The following is a 17234-nucleotide window of genomic DNA, read 5'->3' on the forward strand; positions in this document are numbered from 1 at the left end:
CCATTTTCTCCGACAAAGCAGTCAGGGGAGTTAGTAGATTAACGTTGGTGGGCTTGAACTTGAAAAATTATGTGTACTGACGTCTTTCTGTGGTTGAAATGTGGTTCATTCATGTTTATTTAATGATATAAATTAACTAGTAAGAAGAGATGATCAGTTCATGAGCCGCTTGATCTGAGGCGCTACAGCGATCTGTCACGACACATTAAAGAGCCACAAAACGGTATTTATTGTTTAAATTTCTTTAAAAATTACAAAATTTGAGACTATTTCATATCAAAAGTAACCTGCTTTGTCTTGTCTGTCGACGTGTTGTCAGTGTCCTCTTTGCTCCGCAATGTATTTTTCACTGTAGAACATGATGTGTGGCGTGGGAGCGGCATGGCTTGTCGTACATAGCAACAGTAACTAAAGGAGGCGGGTCTTTGCGAACGGTCAATTGCAACTTCTCTTGACCAATCTGTTTTTGTGTGGCCTTGAGCTTGTCTGAAGCAACTGTACTTCTATGGAAGAATTCAACTATATAAATGCCTCATTCATTCATTCATTCAAGTATCCAACTAGGCATAAATATAATTCCTAATTCCTAAATATAATACAACATACAGCAAATACAACATTACATTAGTATTAAAAGGTGTGTTCAACTTGAAGCGGCGTTGTCAGTGTATGACATCAATGTACCACGAAAGCGATTCGAAAGCATACGGAGCCGTTTGATCGCTTTCGCAATACTTTAATGTCATACACCGTTCGGTCTGCGCAGCGCCGCTTCAAGTTGAACACACCTATAGACGGTAATACTGAGCCCTGAAGCAGTCAAGTGACAAAAGAACAAACGTCTCAGAACTGAAGACTCAGGAGGTAAACTAACCATTTCTGTTTCTGGTACAGACTGCATAGATTCAGCCTATTGGGATGTCACGTGACAAAAGAATGAACGACTCGGACCAGAAGACTTGGGAGGAGAACTAATCATTTCTGTTTCTTGTACAGATTACAAAGCTTCTGTGGCTGTTACGAAATAAGGAATTAATCATTTCTGTTTCTCATAATTTGGCTAGAGACGTTCTGGGGGAAATTGGCAATTAACGTAACATTCTAATTAAATTCTGCTGACTTGAAAACAAGATTCGTTCATTTTGCTGAATGAGAGTCTATCAGTCATGAGTCAGTAAAATGATCCGAACTTCCCATCACTAGTGAACTGAACAAGAAGCAAAACTCTATTTGAGTCAAAATCTGCTAAGGGGTAATACTGAAAATAGTTTTAAGTGATTTTTCAACAGGATCTGCATTTTTATTGGTTTAAATAAAAGATTTTTGTTATAAGAGACAATAAAAACAACTTTATGCATTAAAACCACTCCTTTTCTGTTAAAAAGAAAAAGTAATTTATTTAAGCCACAAAATAAATTTTAATCCGTAAAATAATTATAATGAACTACATAAAAAGCATTTCGAATATCTCAAGTACATTTTATAATTACCCAAATATCTAACAGTTCACCCATCACGCACGTTATCACGTCTGTCAAAAATGTAGGCTGGCTGTCGGTTGGAATATCAGAACTAAAAACAATCAATCATCAATCACGTCACTGAATACTTGCCGGAAAATAAATAAATAATTACTACCATAGGATCCATCTGTTTTCAAATCCACATCATTTGAATATTAAAATCGATGTCTGTCAAAAAAAATAACGTGCACAATACACTGTAGCATTTACGAGAAACACAGGTCCAGTGAGTACATGCATTTCCTGGAAAACCCACACTACCGAATGTTCTGACTACGCCATCGCTTTCTGAGAAGAGGGAGAAAATGACGGCCTAAGGCTTCAAAATGCTGTCTGTCAGAGATAACATACCTAATACAAAACTGACTCTCTTAAGCATAGATTCGGGAACTTGACAGGTGATTTTTATAAAATGTAGTTTGATCACTATCCTAGTTGTTTAAAAAATTAAGGCAATTATCAGTGTTTGATCAAATGTTTAATTTTACAATAAAAGATGACAATTTTTAGCAGATTTTGACTCATTTCTTGAGTTGAACTAAAGCGTTGACTGGGACTTACTGGTCATGTCTGGTGTCAGGGACACTGCGGTCCATTCTGAGTTTGTCACTCTCAACCTGGTTGAACTTGTTGCGGGCGTAGGGATCCTGCCCTGGCCTCACCACAGTTGCTCCCACGTACAGGTCCTGGTCAAAGTCCTGCCACCTAACCTTCCCTGAAAAATGTGGCAAACAGATGATTAAACACTAGATGTTAGAGGATCTTTGCAACAACAACAACAACAACAACAACAAAAAAAAAAAAAAAAAAAAGTTCAATTTTCCTGCAATTCCGGCTACTTTCCATCTGAACAACTCTGGAACTTTCAAATTTGTCAGTGAGTACATGTCCAAAGACACCCATATCACTCAAGACATCATGCTTGTCATTTACTAAGGACACATTTCCGCACTATAATATAAAGAACAAAAGTATACGGTGCGTTTTTGAATGAAATACTCATGTTTTTCAGAATCGTCTCTTTTAGCCAAGACAAAAACCCTGAACGCACTGCTGCCCATTATTACATAATAAATCACAATTGCCCACAAGAACGTGAAAGGAGCTGGCTAGACATCTTTAGTTGATTACAACCCAGGTGAATCTGTCAAAGAAGACATTTGCCAAATGATAATATATATGAGGATATTTGCCAAATGGCGCAATTCCATAACTGTCTGCTTAAAATGATTTCCCAACCACAAGCTCAGCTTTCCTCTTGAAGAACAAAGTGTTATTTTTCCATTTTGATGTCAGTCACATCAGCAGTGGTCGCTAACAGACCGTTGTCACTGAGTTAAACGGCAGATTGCTGGGATGATACTTAGACCTCTGAAACATGTGGCAGAATTCGATTATGTTATCTATCATTACAAAAGACTATAAGCAATTAATTTAGCAGGGCTCTGGCAGACATCATCTGCATTATAATTAGGCCGACCTGTTTGAGAATTACATGCCACTGATGCCAGCTATCCAGCAGAGTGCTAACATCGATTCCGAGGCCAAGACCACTGCCACGGGAATTGTTAATGAACAAGGGACAACGCTTCAAATTAGGAGCAGGACCAAAAGAAAAAGATAATGGTCTATAAGTATTTAGCACTTCATTATACACTACTACACAATAAACCATGTTTCTATCATGTTCATTTCTGTATACATCTTGAACTATCATGTATGATTTTAGAAAGCTGAAATAAGAATAGAACAGAATAATAATATCACAAATAAAAACAAACAACAACAACAACAACAGCCTAATGTAATTAAAAAAAAATATATATATATTATTGTTATTAATAATAATAATAAAAAAAGCCTGTCTTTACATTACGTTTTTAACATTATATATACAGGAAGGAATATGTACAAAACAACAACAACAACAACTTTTTTTAAATGAAAAGAACAAAAAAAGTGGGCTAACAAACATAAGCAAAGAATTAGACTTAAAGTGTTTGAAAAATTGTTACAGGAAGAATTTTTAAGCAAGGGTACATTATGCAGACTTGAGGAAATCCAGAAAGGGCCACACAGTTTTAAATAAACAATGTAAGATGTAGTCTACATGTCACATTGTTTTGAACCAGAATCCTCAAGGTGAAATCAAATACTCTGAAGTGCAACAACTAGTGATCATTTGTCAACATTATGAAACCCATAAAATGTCCCAAAAAGGTACTAAAGGGGACCGGCACTCATGTCTGCACTGCAGAGTACAGACCAAATGTGTTCAACATGAAAAGACAGCATAAAAGTTTAATTCAAGCAGATAAAGAGTCCCTTTCAAGCCATTTGGGGAAATTCAACTTGCATCAGCAAAAATACTGGCACTTTTACCATTACATAGCACACTAGAATTTTATTTATTTATTTATTTTTGGTAAAAAGCAAGAGGCGTTATGTACATAAAAAGGTAAAGATGTCAATGGATCAACGTTACGCTTGATGTACAACAGTGATGTAATCTGGGACGCTCAGGTTAATTAAAGCTGAGGTTAATCATCCTGAACTGCAATGCACCAAATGCACTGATCTACCAATGGTTGTCAGTCACATTTATAACAGCTCTGTCACACAATATAAATAAACTCTGCAATACCTGGGACAGAAAGATTAGAAGAAAGGTCATCTCAATAGTTTAGGACTATAATTTGGGTCAAAAATATGCCCACAGAAAGCTAAAGTATCAAAGTCTGGCATCTCCAATACAATGCATAACACCGCTAAAAGCTCAGCGAGAACACACACACACACACACACACACACACACACACAAAAAAAAAAAAACTCTCCTTGCGTGAGGTCGATAGCTCGTCCCACAGCAGAGGACTGTAGGGGCTGTCATCAGACTAATTAGATGCTCAAAGGAGAACAGAGCGTCTCAGCTGCGACCTCCACACTTCACTTGACACTGTAAGATTCTAGACAAAGTGCTCTCCGACACGCAGCATGCACACATAGACAGGGACTAAGAGGAAGAATGTGAACATCACCACTTTCCATGCTGAAATACTATACACCAACATGATCTATACCTCAATCCTACGCAGAGTGAACACATCATGCTTAACTGCAAAATACTATACATTTAATATTACTAAAAATGATAGGAGGACCTTCTTCTTGACCTAAATGACTCAATTGGTGCACCAAAAAAGCATTCTAAATAAATATGTTTGATCATTATTTTCGGGAAAGAAATTTCGTAAGAGGGTCATTCATGTTTGAAACTGAGAAACACTAATGTAGAGCTGGTGACTCATTCAGTACTCATTCTGTACAGTCCAAAACAACACTGCACAGAAAAATAGATGTTATTTTTGCCATGATTTTAAAATGGTAATATCCCTTTACCACTTATCTTAAAGGTGGGGTAAGCCATATTTCAAAAACTGTCTGGAAGTTAGTCGGACTGACACCAATAACAAACGTGTAGCCAATCAGCATTAGGGGGGTGTATGAAGGTTAAGGAGAGAGAACGAGCAAGAGGGAGATTTGAAGAAAGACTGCAGAAAGAGAGATGAGACAATACAAAAGATCTCAAAAGAATATCACTGGAATGAAGGTTTATGACTGGGCAAGCGCTTCAGGACCCGCGTTAATGTTAGAAAAGCTTCCCAGCGCTGGAAAGAGCTAAGCGGGAAAACCTGAAAACAGGCACGGAGGCTGCTTTGATTCCGCTCCACACATGAGTAACACTGGGTTTGAGTGTCACTGAATGTCTGGAGCTGCTGTGCTGTTGGCGACTAACAACAAACTCTGGTTTGTATTTACTCTTGTGTACTGTACGTTAATTTTTTTGCTTCCTTGTCGTTCGTTCATCATCTGTGCTTTATTTTTTGTGAAGCATTATTTTGTTGCGCATTGCGTGTGTAACAGTGGTCAGATAGTGAGAGTTGTGCAGGTAAACCTATCTCAAGAGGTACACTGAGAACCGCTAGAGAATGCGGCGTTTAGCGTCATTGTTAGTGCACTCGCCTCGCATGCCAGCAGCGATCGGGGTTCAAGACCGACTCAGAGCAGGGTGGTTAGGATTGGAGGGTGAGTTTTGGAGGAGTATTGAAGAGGTTTGATTTCAAATATCAACAATGTCCAACAGCGTTTTTGAAATATGGCTTACCCCACCTTTAATTTAGTCCAAGACTTATTTTATCATATCTGTATGAGGTTTTTGTCTATAAAGCAAAACAGGACAGTTTAGCAGGATGACCAAGCCTCTTTTCCATACAATATGACTGGCATCCCCATATGTCAAGCTGCAAAAAGTTTTAAAGTATTACTAAAAGTACTATAAAAACAACTTATGTGGTTTATTCCAGGGGCCTGTACCATGAAGCCGGATTCACTGGTTAGCCAGGTAAGTTTCAGATTAGTTTGCGCCAATCCTGGGTTTTAGGTACCATGAAAGTGACTTGGCTTTTGACTTGGCGGTGTTCATCACCATAGTAACTTACGCTCCATGGCTAACCTGCTCCGGGGCAGGTTATGTTCTGGTTTAGAGATCTCAAACCGAAATTGGGCCAATCAGATGTGAGCAAAGTGACACTGACACATCCAATGCAATAAAGTCACTCCCCCAGTTTCTCTTCCTCCAAATTAAAGATCACTATATCGCAAAAAAATATTTAACAATAAAATTGTCTGGCTTTAATGATAATTACTTAGAATTATTTTATGATTTATATAATTATTATATGATATATATTATTAATTCATTACACAAGCAATTTTAGTTTAGCAGTTATTGTTAAGCAATTCATTTTAATGAATATTAATATATACAGATCATATGTAATATAAACAAGCTGTAAATAAACTTTAAATATGATGTGAACTTACATGTTTGAGTCTCTATCGCTATTATCAACTATATAAACTAACTTCACAAGTTTTACTTGCACCGATAGAGCAAGAAAATTTCTTTTATTTCTCTTTCATGGACAAGTATTTTCGTCAATGTAAATGAGTTTAAATACTTATTTTCTTCAATCTCAGCAAAAGAATTTTGAATCGCGCTGGCTGTCTCGCGAGAAGTGAATCATAGTTTCTCTCTGTTGCAAGGCATGTGATTGGCTGTTCACCACTGATGTCACGCATTCATGTGCACGCGCTCCACAAACTCAGGATCAAAGCCTGAGTTGACAGAGAAAGTTGATGATAAGCATCATGGTACCAACAAAGCCGGATTGGAGTGGTTTGGTTTTGTCAACTCGAAACTAATCCTATAACCCTGAGTTTGTTCAACTACCATCATGGTACAGGCCCCTGGTCTTCTAAAGTCAAAATGGCTTTGTGTGATGAACACGCTGAAATTTAAGTCATTATTCATAAAAACATTGCCTTCTGTATAGTCACTGACAGTCAGAGTCAACAAACTCTTAAGTGCAATTCATTAACGAATCATTTGATTGAGATAATTCTCTTTAACGAATCAGTGGAACCGACTGACAAATCAATCTGAAAAGAACAAGTGTCAAACACGTTGTAAAAAAGGAACTGTTAAGAATTCATAGCAACCTGACGCATTCAGATTTTTAGGTTCTCTCAACTATTGTCCTAAAATCGTTCCATGTAACACTATTTTATTTAGTCAATTTAAATTTGTCTGTTGAATAAATGAAAAATGCCTCATTCAGCAAATAAATTATGCATTTGAAAAAAATGTTTAATTAGTTGGAACATTTGGGGGAATTTTCTTGGTCTAAGATGAGTTTTTATGTAGTTTCAAATAATTCACATTTCTTACTGACTCAAAAGGTCACAAACTGGAATAATATGTAGTTCCTTTTTTTAATTATTATTATTATTTTACAATGCATCTAAATCATGGACTTAAATCGGTCATACAATTCTTAGAAAATCAGCTCAAATGACTGATAACCTGAACTACAGGTTACTACTGCTGAAAATAGTGTAAAAAAAATTATGAAAGCAAAATTTAAAAATGCACATTGTATTGTTAATTGTATAGCAAGTTGTTATGTCCATGTTCCACAAACGGAAGAAAAATCAAACAGGAACAACATGAGGGTGAGCAGATGGCAATTTCTAGGCACACTATCACTTTAAATCTGTTCTCTTAATTATTACAGATGAAATCAGGTACTCCTATGTGAATGTTTACCTCTGTGGAAATCTTTTGGGTGACCTAAATTACAGGAGTAACACAGGGACAAGAAACTACTGATGATTCCCAGAAACAGTGCCTGGGAGAACAACAACAGACAGGAAACATATTTTATGGCATGCAACAACACATGAATGTAATTTGATGTTTATGACAAATTTAATAGAACAGCTCTCCATGGACCTCAGCTCCAGAGCAATTGCATGCCACAGAAACTAACGAGCTAAATAAATAATGCATTCACAATCCTACTACAATACTGCTTTTAAATGCAGGAAGTCTATAAAAAGCATATGCTAATATCTTAATGTATTAACCAGTTGGATCGCAATGGAGTACATTTCCAAAAGGGAATAAAGAGTGAAGACACCAAGTTCTTGTCTTCAGGCCAGTAATACAGCCACTCTCAAATCACTCTCATGCATTTTTAAGTGCCCTCAAGAGAGATTTTCTACACCTACTTCCACAAATAACCTCAGGTTAAGTCCTGTTTATGGGAGAAGAAAAACCTAATGCCCTGTTTTGTGCAAGCTGTTCATTAAAGTCCATCTTTGAGCGTTACCCTGAGAAGAAACGCTCCATTATTCATTTGGGACGGAAAAAGAAAACTTGAATTATGAGAGCGGGCTAATCCTGACATGAGCTGATTATGCACATGGGTTGTCAGGTTGGCTCTTACCTGGAGGAAGAGTCTCTAGGCTGTGGGCTTTGTCATCTGCATTGCTGTGTGATTGAATTCTGTTTGAATTAAAGCCACTCCAGTCATCCTGCCAAAGAGAGGAACAGATCATAAGCATAAAGTCATATTGTGCAGATTCAAATGGTAATTGAACAACAAATGAAACGTTAACTGGTTTTGAGCAAGCGGTTATGGTCGGTATAGTAAGTCAATGGTGCTGCAGAATACTGCCTTTGGTACTATAGTAAAACATTCATAGAACAGTACTATTACCCTGGCTCTGACATATTTTTCTTCATGCAGTTTCCAAGAGAACAGAAGAAGAACCTTTTGCCAAATTACGTGATGAAGTCCAAACCTAAAAACTCGAGATTACTTCAGATCCAATGTATTCTCCATTGTATTAAGTCCAGTTTTAATAATTAAGTTCATTTTCTAGTTGCTGTAGTAACCACAGATCCCACGACCAGGAGCTTTTGTTGTGTTGCATCTCTCTCTCCTCCTGTTGAGTTTGATCATAACCACTCATTTTCAAGGGAATTCTAGCAGCGGATAACCAACCGGGTACTTTCTCTCAACAATCATTTGATGGACACAATAAATGCTTTAACAAAATTAAATGACTGCAACTGTTTTATATGACCACACTTATCTAAAGTAATTAATATTCATTATATAACAGGGAACTCAATACCAAAAAACAACAACACATAACTATACCAAGTCTTTTCACAGTATCAGTAGTACCAAACAAACTAAAACAATTTAATACCCAAGTGCTGCTGCAACGTTCAAGACGGATGCATGAAAATAATTGTGTGTGCCTAATATGGAAATTACGGTAATCTCCGGGACAAGCAGAAAAACCCGAGGCCCTGTTTTGTGCAAGCTGTTCATTAAAGTCCATTTTGAGTGCTTTCTGATGGTTTTTCCTTGAGCCTGCGAGTGTTTTAGACTAGTGTGTAATCTGTAAATATCGGTTATTATCATTCCCTGCCCTCACAATTTTATTTATTAGCAGCATGTTACCAAAAGACTTTTGAACAAAATCAGTCATGGAGGAATTACATTACAAATAGCATATATATAGTAGTCAACATTTGAAGTGGATCAAAAAAAATTCATCAAAGTTGTCCTAAGACAAGAACGGGTATTGCATTTTGGTTTTTAGGACAACTTTGATGAAAGGTTTTGATCCACTTCAAATGTTGACTACTGTATATGGCCATTTATAAAGTAATTCAACCACGACTGTCTTTGTTCAAACTCTTTTGGTTACATGCTAATAAACAATGAAAATATCTATAATCTTTACAGATTATAGACTAGTCTACAAGAATCACTGGCTCAACAGAATACAATAAGCACCGTTCTATTGTACATTTTATTATATTCATTATTATACTTTTATTAGTATTTTTCCCATTCCTGAATATTTACTTCAAGACTTGATACTTATTTTTTTTTAGTTATGTGATTAAAATATCTCTATCTAATATCTATCTACATGATATATATAAAACATTTTACTACTACTACTACTACTACTACTACTACTACTACTACTACTACTACTACTACTACTACTACTACTACTACTACTACTACTACTACTACTACTACTACTACTACTACGACGAATATGTCCATTAGCATATTGTATTGCTATGGCATCTAAATTGGTATCAAGAACCATGATATTCCACTGGAATTGGAACCCACTACTGAAAAGCTTGGTATTGTGATAACCAAATAGACCATGAACGCAAGAAGAAAGCCTGAGCAGACACTATTCCCACAAAACCAGGGCAAAACAAGGCCCAGAGCAAACAGAAAGCTAGTGAAGATTACCCAATCTACAGGAGGCTTGGCATCAACAAAACAGTCAGTTCATTTCACCTCCCTTGATAACAAATGTCGGAAAATATGGGTATTCTGTCAATCGTGTCAAGGCCAAGCCCATGAGTAACAAACAACCATGCAACAAAACAGAGCTAGTAATAATTCACACCCGACCCACTGCCAAGGTTAGCAGTAAATAAATGTGCAGTCTGGACAGGCAGGGCAGATTCGGCTAGCGGAGCTACTTCCAAAGCTCATTTGGACAAGCGTATGGTCAACAAGCCCAGCAAAACATGACTCTGAGGATTAAAACCACACATGTTTCACTGTAAAATATATTATAATATATATATATATATATATATATATATATATATATATATATATATATATATATATATAATATTATTATATTATATTATATTATATTATATATATATATATATATATATATATATATTATATTATATTATATATATATATATATATATATATATAAAAAAAAAAAATCACTTATGACCATTTTATACAATTAGCACAGATATTTGTTGTAACTTCCTTTAGAGGGTTAGTGTCTCAAATGACCATGTCAGCATTGAGCAGCTAACAGCTCAAAAAAACCCTCATAAAAACAAAGGGAGATCAACTATTCAATGTCAAAATGGTTAAAGCCACTGACATGGATCAATGATTTTAATATAAACCAATTCATGTTAAAATTGTAACTGGATTCCCAGTGCTACAATAACTCAAATCATCATCATTGCGCCTTTGTTGAATATTCAAGCAAAGCTAGAGTTTTCACCTGACCCAGATTGTGATTCATGTTAGGGAATTCTGGCTCTTGGGTCAGCAGGGCAAGGGAGCAGGTGTGAGAGAACGCTGAGCACATAGAAACGTCCAGCCAAGCTTCACGGAGCTTCCCCACAGCAGCTGGACTTCTTCTACGGCCCATACCCTATTACGAGCCATTGGCATTGACATACCAGAAAAGCAATCTTAGTGTTCAGAACACATTAAATTTGCAATCTATATCCATTCATCATTTCATGTTGTAAGGGGTTCAGTCTTTACACTTTGGTGTCGTAATACCACTTTCATTTTTTCAAACATTCATGGCACAGATCCTATGATTTCTGAAGTAACAACTAGAAAAACAAACCATTTTAAAATGTTCCTTCTCATCTGTATCCAAGTATTAAAATCACACAAGAATGCCATAACTGCTTATATTCAATTTATTGGGGTGCTGGACAACTTTTGGTAACCGTTGCAAAACCGCAAACTAAAAAAAAGCTCTAAATATTTAGCTTGACAATCAATTTTTCTAAAGGTTAAGCACTTTTTTACAGTTAAAAAAAACCAAAAAAACAAATCATAAAATAAAAATATACCCAAGTAAAACTGAAGCATCCTTTGAAATGTGAGAAACCCTATTCATAGGAAGCTTGCTCAAGTTTGCGAAACTGCAAAAAGAACATGCTCCTTAAGCCCTTAAGCTCTCTTTTCAATTAATTCACTGGTTCCCATATTTAAACTCCAATCTGCTATGACAACAAGGTCATTGCTATAAAAGTAAATTCAAGAAAAGGTTGCATCATCAATCATTAAAACATTTTTAAAATACTTTCAGCAGAAATTATGGAGACAAGCAAGCGACCGCTGTCATCGTCAGCTGCCAGGAAGGCGTAGAAGATGCAATTCACCTCAGCACAAAATAAAAGGACTATTTTATCCCTTCATTACTGTGTGCTACAGGGTGGAACAAATGAGTTTCCACAGTGCTGTGTTACAACAGGAGCAGGCCGCACACTCGCAATCCATGGTTGGGTGTCTAAACAAATCAAAAACATTTTTCATCACAGCTCAATGCACAACGTCATGCGTTTTGACAAACCCATATGTGAGGGCTAAATATTCAATGTGGTAAAAACTGTTTCGATCGCAAATATCGCTTGACACTTCTTAAAATGATCTAATTAAGTCTACTTTGTGATGCCAAGACAGGAAGAGTGAAGCAATTAACAGACATCTTTAATTTACATCAAAATGTAATATATTTTACCAAGAGGATCGTTGCATTACCTTCAACCACTGACTATTGGGTGGGAAGCTGATTGATGGCACAGGTGAGGACCGATTTAATGCTTGTTACATTATAGCATATTGCTCCAAGCATATCTTAAAGTGTCTACATTCAGCTTGGTTTTCACTGCATGTTTGTACAGAGCCAGCCAACATCATGTAGCCACATTTCTTAAAGGGATAGTTCACGCAAAAATAAACATTCAGTCATCATTTACTCACAACCATGCTGTTCCAAACCTTTAAATTTAATATAAGTGAGTGAAGACTGAGCATGTCAAGCTTCAAAATGACAAAAACAGCACAGAAAAAGCATTATGATATGCTGTTGTTTGGCATCCGCTGACAGTAGCTCTGCGTGGCATGTTCATAAGAGAAGCAGTGATGTGAACAAATCAGTCATTTTCAATTAATCATATTCAGTTCAGCTCAAATTAAATGTACACTACAACTAAATTTTCAGCCATTTCTCACAAAGTCTCTGTTGTATGGCTTCAAAACACTTGGAATACGGCACAAGTTAAATTCTGTGGTGCTTTTTTGTCATTCTGGAGATTAACATGAGGTTGAGTATTTATTTTTGGGTGAATTACTCCTTTAAATTAGTTTATACTCGTGTATTTAAAAATTAACAAAGGAGAAAATAAAAACTAGAAGTGCTTTCGCTCTATAAAGCAGGCTCTGTAATGGACAGATGGATGTAAATATTTGTAATGGTAATACTGAAAAGTCAAACACATTTGACTGCTTGAGCCATCCAACAGCTCCAGACCTAAACTAATGTTTTTGTGGCAAAGGGGTTTGCACTGTTTTTTTTTTCTGTCCAGCTGTGCCGTTCCACCAAATGTCCACGAGTGTGTGCGTCTTGCATTCAGACAACCAGCTACCACCTGACACGGCAACTCCTCATAGATGGAAAAACTCAAGCCTCACCTGCTGTCTAAGGAGTGTATTATTCAATCCAGTCACACCCAGAAACCAGCAGTCATGCTGTGAACTGGGGAATGAAATGAGTCACAGTCTGGCCTCTGACTCCAAGCAGGTGACACAGAGCTTAATTAAAGATTCAGTTTGATCAGTGATGAGAAACGTTCAAAGTGTTGACAGCTGGATGTAATTTATTCTAAGAGTGTTTTTATATATCCACACAATCTCCAAGCTCTGAAGAAGGCTGAGTGGGGGGGGGGGGGGGGGGGCTATTCCGACCAAACATAAAATTTAATAAAGAAAGGCTAAAAAAAATGAAGTGAAATGAGGAAGTTTTGTAAAGCGTCCACCCACCATTTTAGAATTAGAATACAACCTCTTATATTTTTGATAAACAGTGTGCCATTTTAAAAATCATCAGTCTGCTAAATTAACCAAAGAGAAAGCAGATTTAATTAGCCATTTTATTTCCAGGAAATGAAACGATTATTAGATTACATTTGTATTGAAAATAGTTAAATAAGAAAATTGGGCCAGCTTCAATTATTTTGTTTAATATAATTCAACAATAAATTGAATCTGGCACACGTTTTCCAAATCCACGTAACTTGTTTTGTGGTACAAGTCCAACACACTTCCAACACACTTCCCATAAAATAGTCCCACATTGACAATTTTAACAATGTCTTTACTACCTTTCTGGGCCTTGAAAGTGGTCGATGTGTTGCAGTTTATCGGAGGCCAGATAGCTCACGGATCAAAAATATCTTAAAGGATTAGTTCACTTCTGAATGAAAATTTCCTGATAATTTACTCACCCCCATGTCATTCCAAGATGTTCATGTCTTTCTTTCTTCAGTCAAAAAGAAATTAAGGTTTTTGATGAAAACATTTCAGGATTATTCTCTTTATAGTGGACTTCAATGGACTCCATGGTTGAAGGTCAAAATTACAGTTTCAGTGCAGCTTCAAAGGGCCTTTCCTATTCTACTTACGGAAAAAACGGAACTGCCGCCGCGTTCGTTCTGTAAGTTGAATAGGGAAGGCGTAGGACATACAGCGTAAGCTTTTTGAAGAATACGGAAGACGGAAGCACTCGCAAGGTGATCATTTGTGTTTATAAAGCATATACATATGAATTTTTTAGAAAATGGCAGATCGTTTCGCTAGATAAGACCCTTATTCCTCGTCTGGTATCGTTTAAAGCTCTTTGAAGCTGCACTGAAACTGTAATTTTGACCTTCAACAGTGGAGTCCATTGAAGTCCACTATAAGAAGAATAATCCTGGAATGTTTTCATCAAAAACCTTAATTTTAAGAAAGACATGAACATCTTGGATGACATGGGGGTCTTTTGATCAATTAAATGCATCCTTGCAGAATAAAAATATTAAATGTCTTACTGATCCCCAAACTCTTGAACTGTATTATATCAGGCCCTAGACCACACAAGCACTCGGATTCCAACCAAATCTGATACCTAAGGTGTGTTACAGAAACTACATCAATGACTCTTCGATGACTCAGAGAATTAAACTATTTATAAAGCACACGTCTCATCATTTCTAACCAAATGTTTCTTTTATCATTAGATGGACCTTCAAAGATGACCAGAAGCCGTCCCTGGATTCAACATGACTTATTCACTGAACAGTTTTCTTCATGAAAACTCTTATTGTACTTACAAGATTTTTTCATTGTGCTTTTGTATGTCTATAAATGCATTAAGCTTAATGGTGAGAGTGCTGGTTCTCTGTTAGGTAGAGACATTTTGACTGATTAAACATGAAGAGAATTAACACACCATTGTGAAAGTATATGGTTTACCTGTGTTCTTCAAGCCATCTCAGGTATTTTCATAAGGAAATATATATTTATAATGCAATGCCGATCAATGACAAAGTTTTGCATCATGCCAAGACAGACACTGCTGAAAAGCAACAGTGATGGGGCATATGATGGAGGTGCACATAAAGTAACAACAAGTTTTCTCCTTTTCAGGTAATAAGGCTTGGACTGCTTCAGCTGAGTAGACTAACATTTTTACCATCTGTATGCTAAATCTTTGGATCTTTGGAATTTGAAACTCTATCTTCCAAAATTTGCATCTTTGGAATGAGTCATGCTTCCTTGTTTGCTGAAGCCAACCTTACTTTTTGCATGCTGACTGAAAAATTGACTATGAGGTCTAATGATTACATTGTGCTGGATTTACAACATTAGACTAGGCGTGGTGAAACTAAGGACAATAAAACAAAGAGCCCCAGAAGGCAGTTCAACTCCTCCAGCTTAGGCAAGGTGAGTTCAGGTCGCAAAATGCTGTATGATGCGACTTCCCAAAAACTATAATAATTTTTATTTAAAAAAAAAAAAAAAAAAAAAAAAAAAAAAAACATTTTACACATTTTTTTTTTTTCCAAAAAAGTAAAAACTAGTGCTGTCAACGTTAACGCGTTAACGCATGCAATTAATTTATCATCAGTTTACCGCATTAAAAATATTAACGCAACTGACCCAGCATCTGTTTTTTTCTGTTATCCTTTGGCTAGCATTACAATATATGATCACGCTCTTATTCATGCAAATGCTTTTAAACCATTTAAACGCGCCAAAAGAGAAAAAGAGAACACGTTGTCTGTGAATGTCCTGTCACACACACACAATGCACAGAAAGACGCACACCATCGTGCGCATGGTCGGCGTGCCAGAATCGAGTTCTGTCACGCTTGAACATTAACGCCAAAAATATCCGTTTTATCGAGTATCCTCATAAGAGCAGCCTTGAATGAGTTAAAGTCTAAAACGAAAGTAAAGGGCTGTGAGAAATTGGGACGCGTGTGAGATCTGTGTCATGTGCAGCAGCGGCAGCTCTTAAAGTGACAGCAACCACTAATGCCGTCTGTCACTGAAGATAATGAAAGAACAAAGGTAACAGAGAAAATTAATCACTGCTGTTGACTAAAGAACTTTTGTAGCTTTAATAATGATTATCTATATATAATTTAGGCTATAAATTATACAGTGCAGACTGTTTGGTAACTTTATTCAATTTCTGTATTTTTCCTATCTGTTAGACAGGTAGGAAAGGCACAGGTAAATATGACATTTATTATGGGTTTATGTGAGGATTGTTCTAAGTTCATTTAAATTAAAAGTTGTTATATTTTTGAAGCCTAATAAATGTAAAAAATTATATAGCTTTCAATTACACTGTAATGTTGAATGGCTATAATTCATGTTTAAAATTGGGGAAAAATTCAATTTCATTGAGACATCAGTAGCTGTAGGCTATTGGTATCAGTGATACTGGCCTTCATTCATAAAAAGATGCCATTAAACAAGTATTTAAAATATACTGTCTTCATGTTGTTTCTTTATGTTGTTTCAATTTGGAGATTAACTGTGAAATTATTACATTATAAAATATATTAAACGTATAAAAACGTAAGTGTTTTTAATTGCGATTAATCACGGAATAATTTGTGATTAATTGAGTTAAAAAAAATTTAATCGATTGACAGCACTAGTAAAAACATTTTGAAAATGATTAAAATCTGAACAGTCAAACATAATCAAGGTGCAAGGAAAGTATGTTATCACTTTTTACTTGAACATTACACCACAACATTTTTTCATTACGTGTAAATATTTCCTGATTGTATAAAAGTTTTTCAAAACCATATAAAGCCAACATGAGTAAAGAGTGCATTTCTAAGAACTTCAGATGTTTTAAATTAGATATTTCTTTATTGTAGACAGACATTATTATGCGTCACTGAGCTTTATCCTTGTCTAGTCCACTTTGTTCTTCAGCATGATCTGAATAATTGGGGGGTGTGTTCGGGTTCACTTCACTTTTATCATATCCGTTTCCAGGGGGGTCTGTCCGTATGCTAATAAATGCACTGCCGCTCCAATGAGAAAAATATATAAACTATCCAAACTCACCAATCTGCTAGTTGGTTGCTGGATGAAGTCAACCATCGTCTCTAATTACAAGAATCAG

The 17234-nt window shown here is 36.2% G+C and overlaps 1 protein-coding gene across 2 annotated transcripts in view; it reads right to left on the bottom strand.

Moving 5' to 3' along the window:
• Positions 1-17234, bottom strand: part of galnt2 (UDP-N-acetyl-alpha-D-galactosamine:polypeptide N-acetylgalactosaminyltransferase 2) — an 84732-nt gene that overhangs the window by 33621 nt on the left and 33877 nt on the right. For both annotated transcript variants that reach the window (XM_051918067.1, XM_051918066.1), the window contains exons 2-3: positions 8375-8462; positions 2085-2238 (exon numbers count right to left, since the gene is read on the bottom strand). In XM_051918067.1, coding sequence (XP_051774027.1) covers positions 2085-2238; positions 8375-8462 — 242 coding nt within the window. The remainder of the gene's footprint in view (positions 1-2084; positions 2239-8374; positions 8463-17234) is intronic.

The sequence above is a fragment of the Ctenopharyngodon idella genome, chromosome 13 (genome assembly GCF_019924925.1).
Source record: "Ctenopharyngodon idella isolate HZGC_01 chromosome 13, HZGC01, whole genome shotgun sequence".
Lineage (NCBI taxonomy): Eukaryota > Metazoa > Chordata > Actinopteri > Cypriniformes > Xenocyprididae > Ctenopharyngodon > Ctenopharyngodon idella.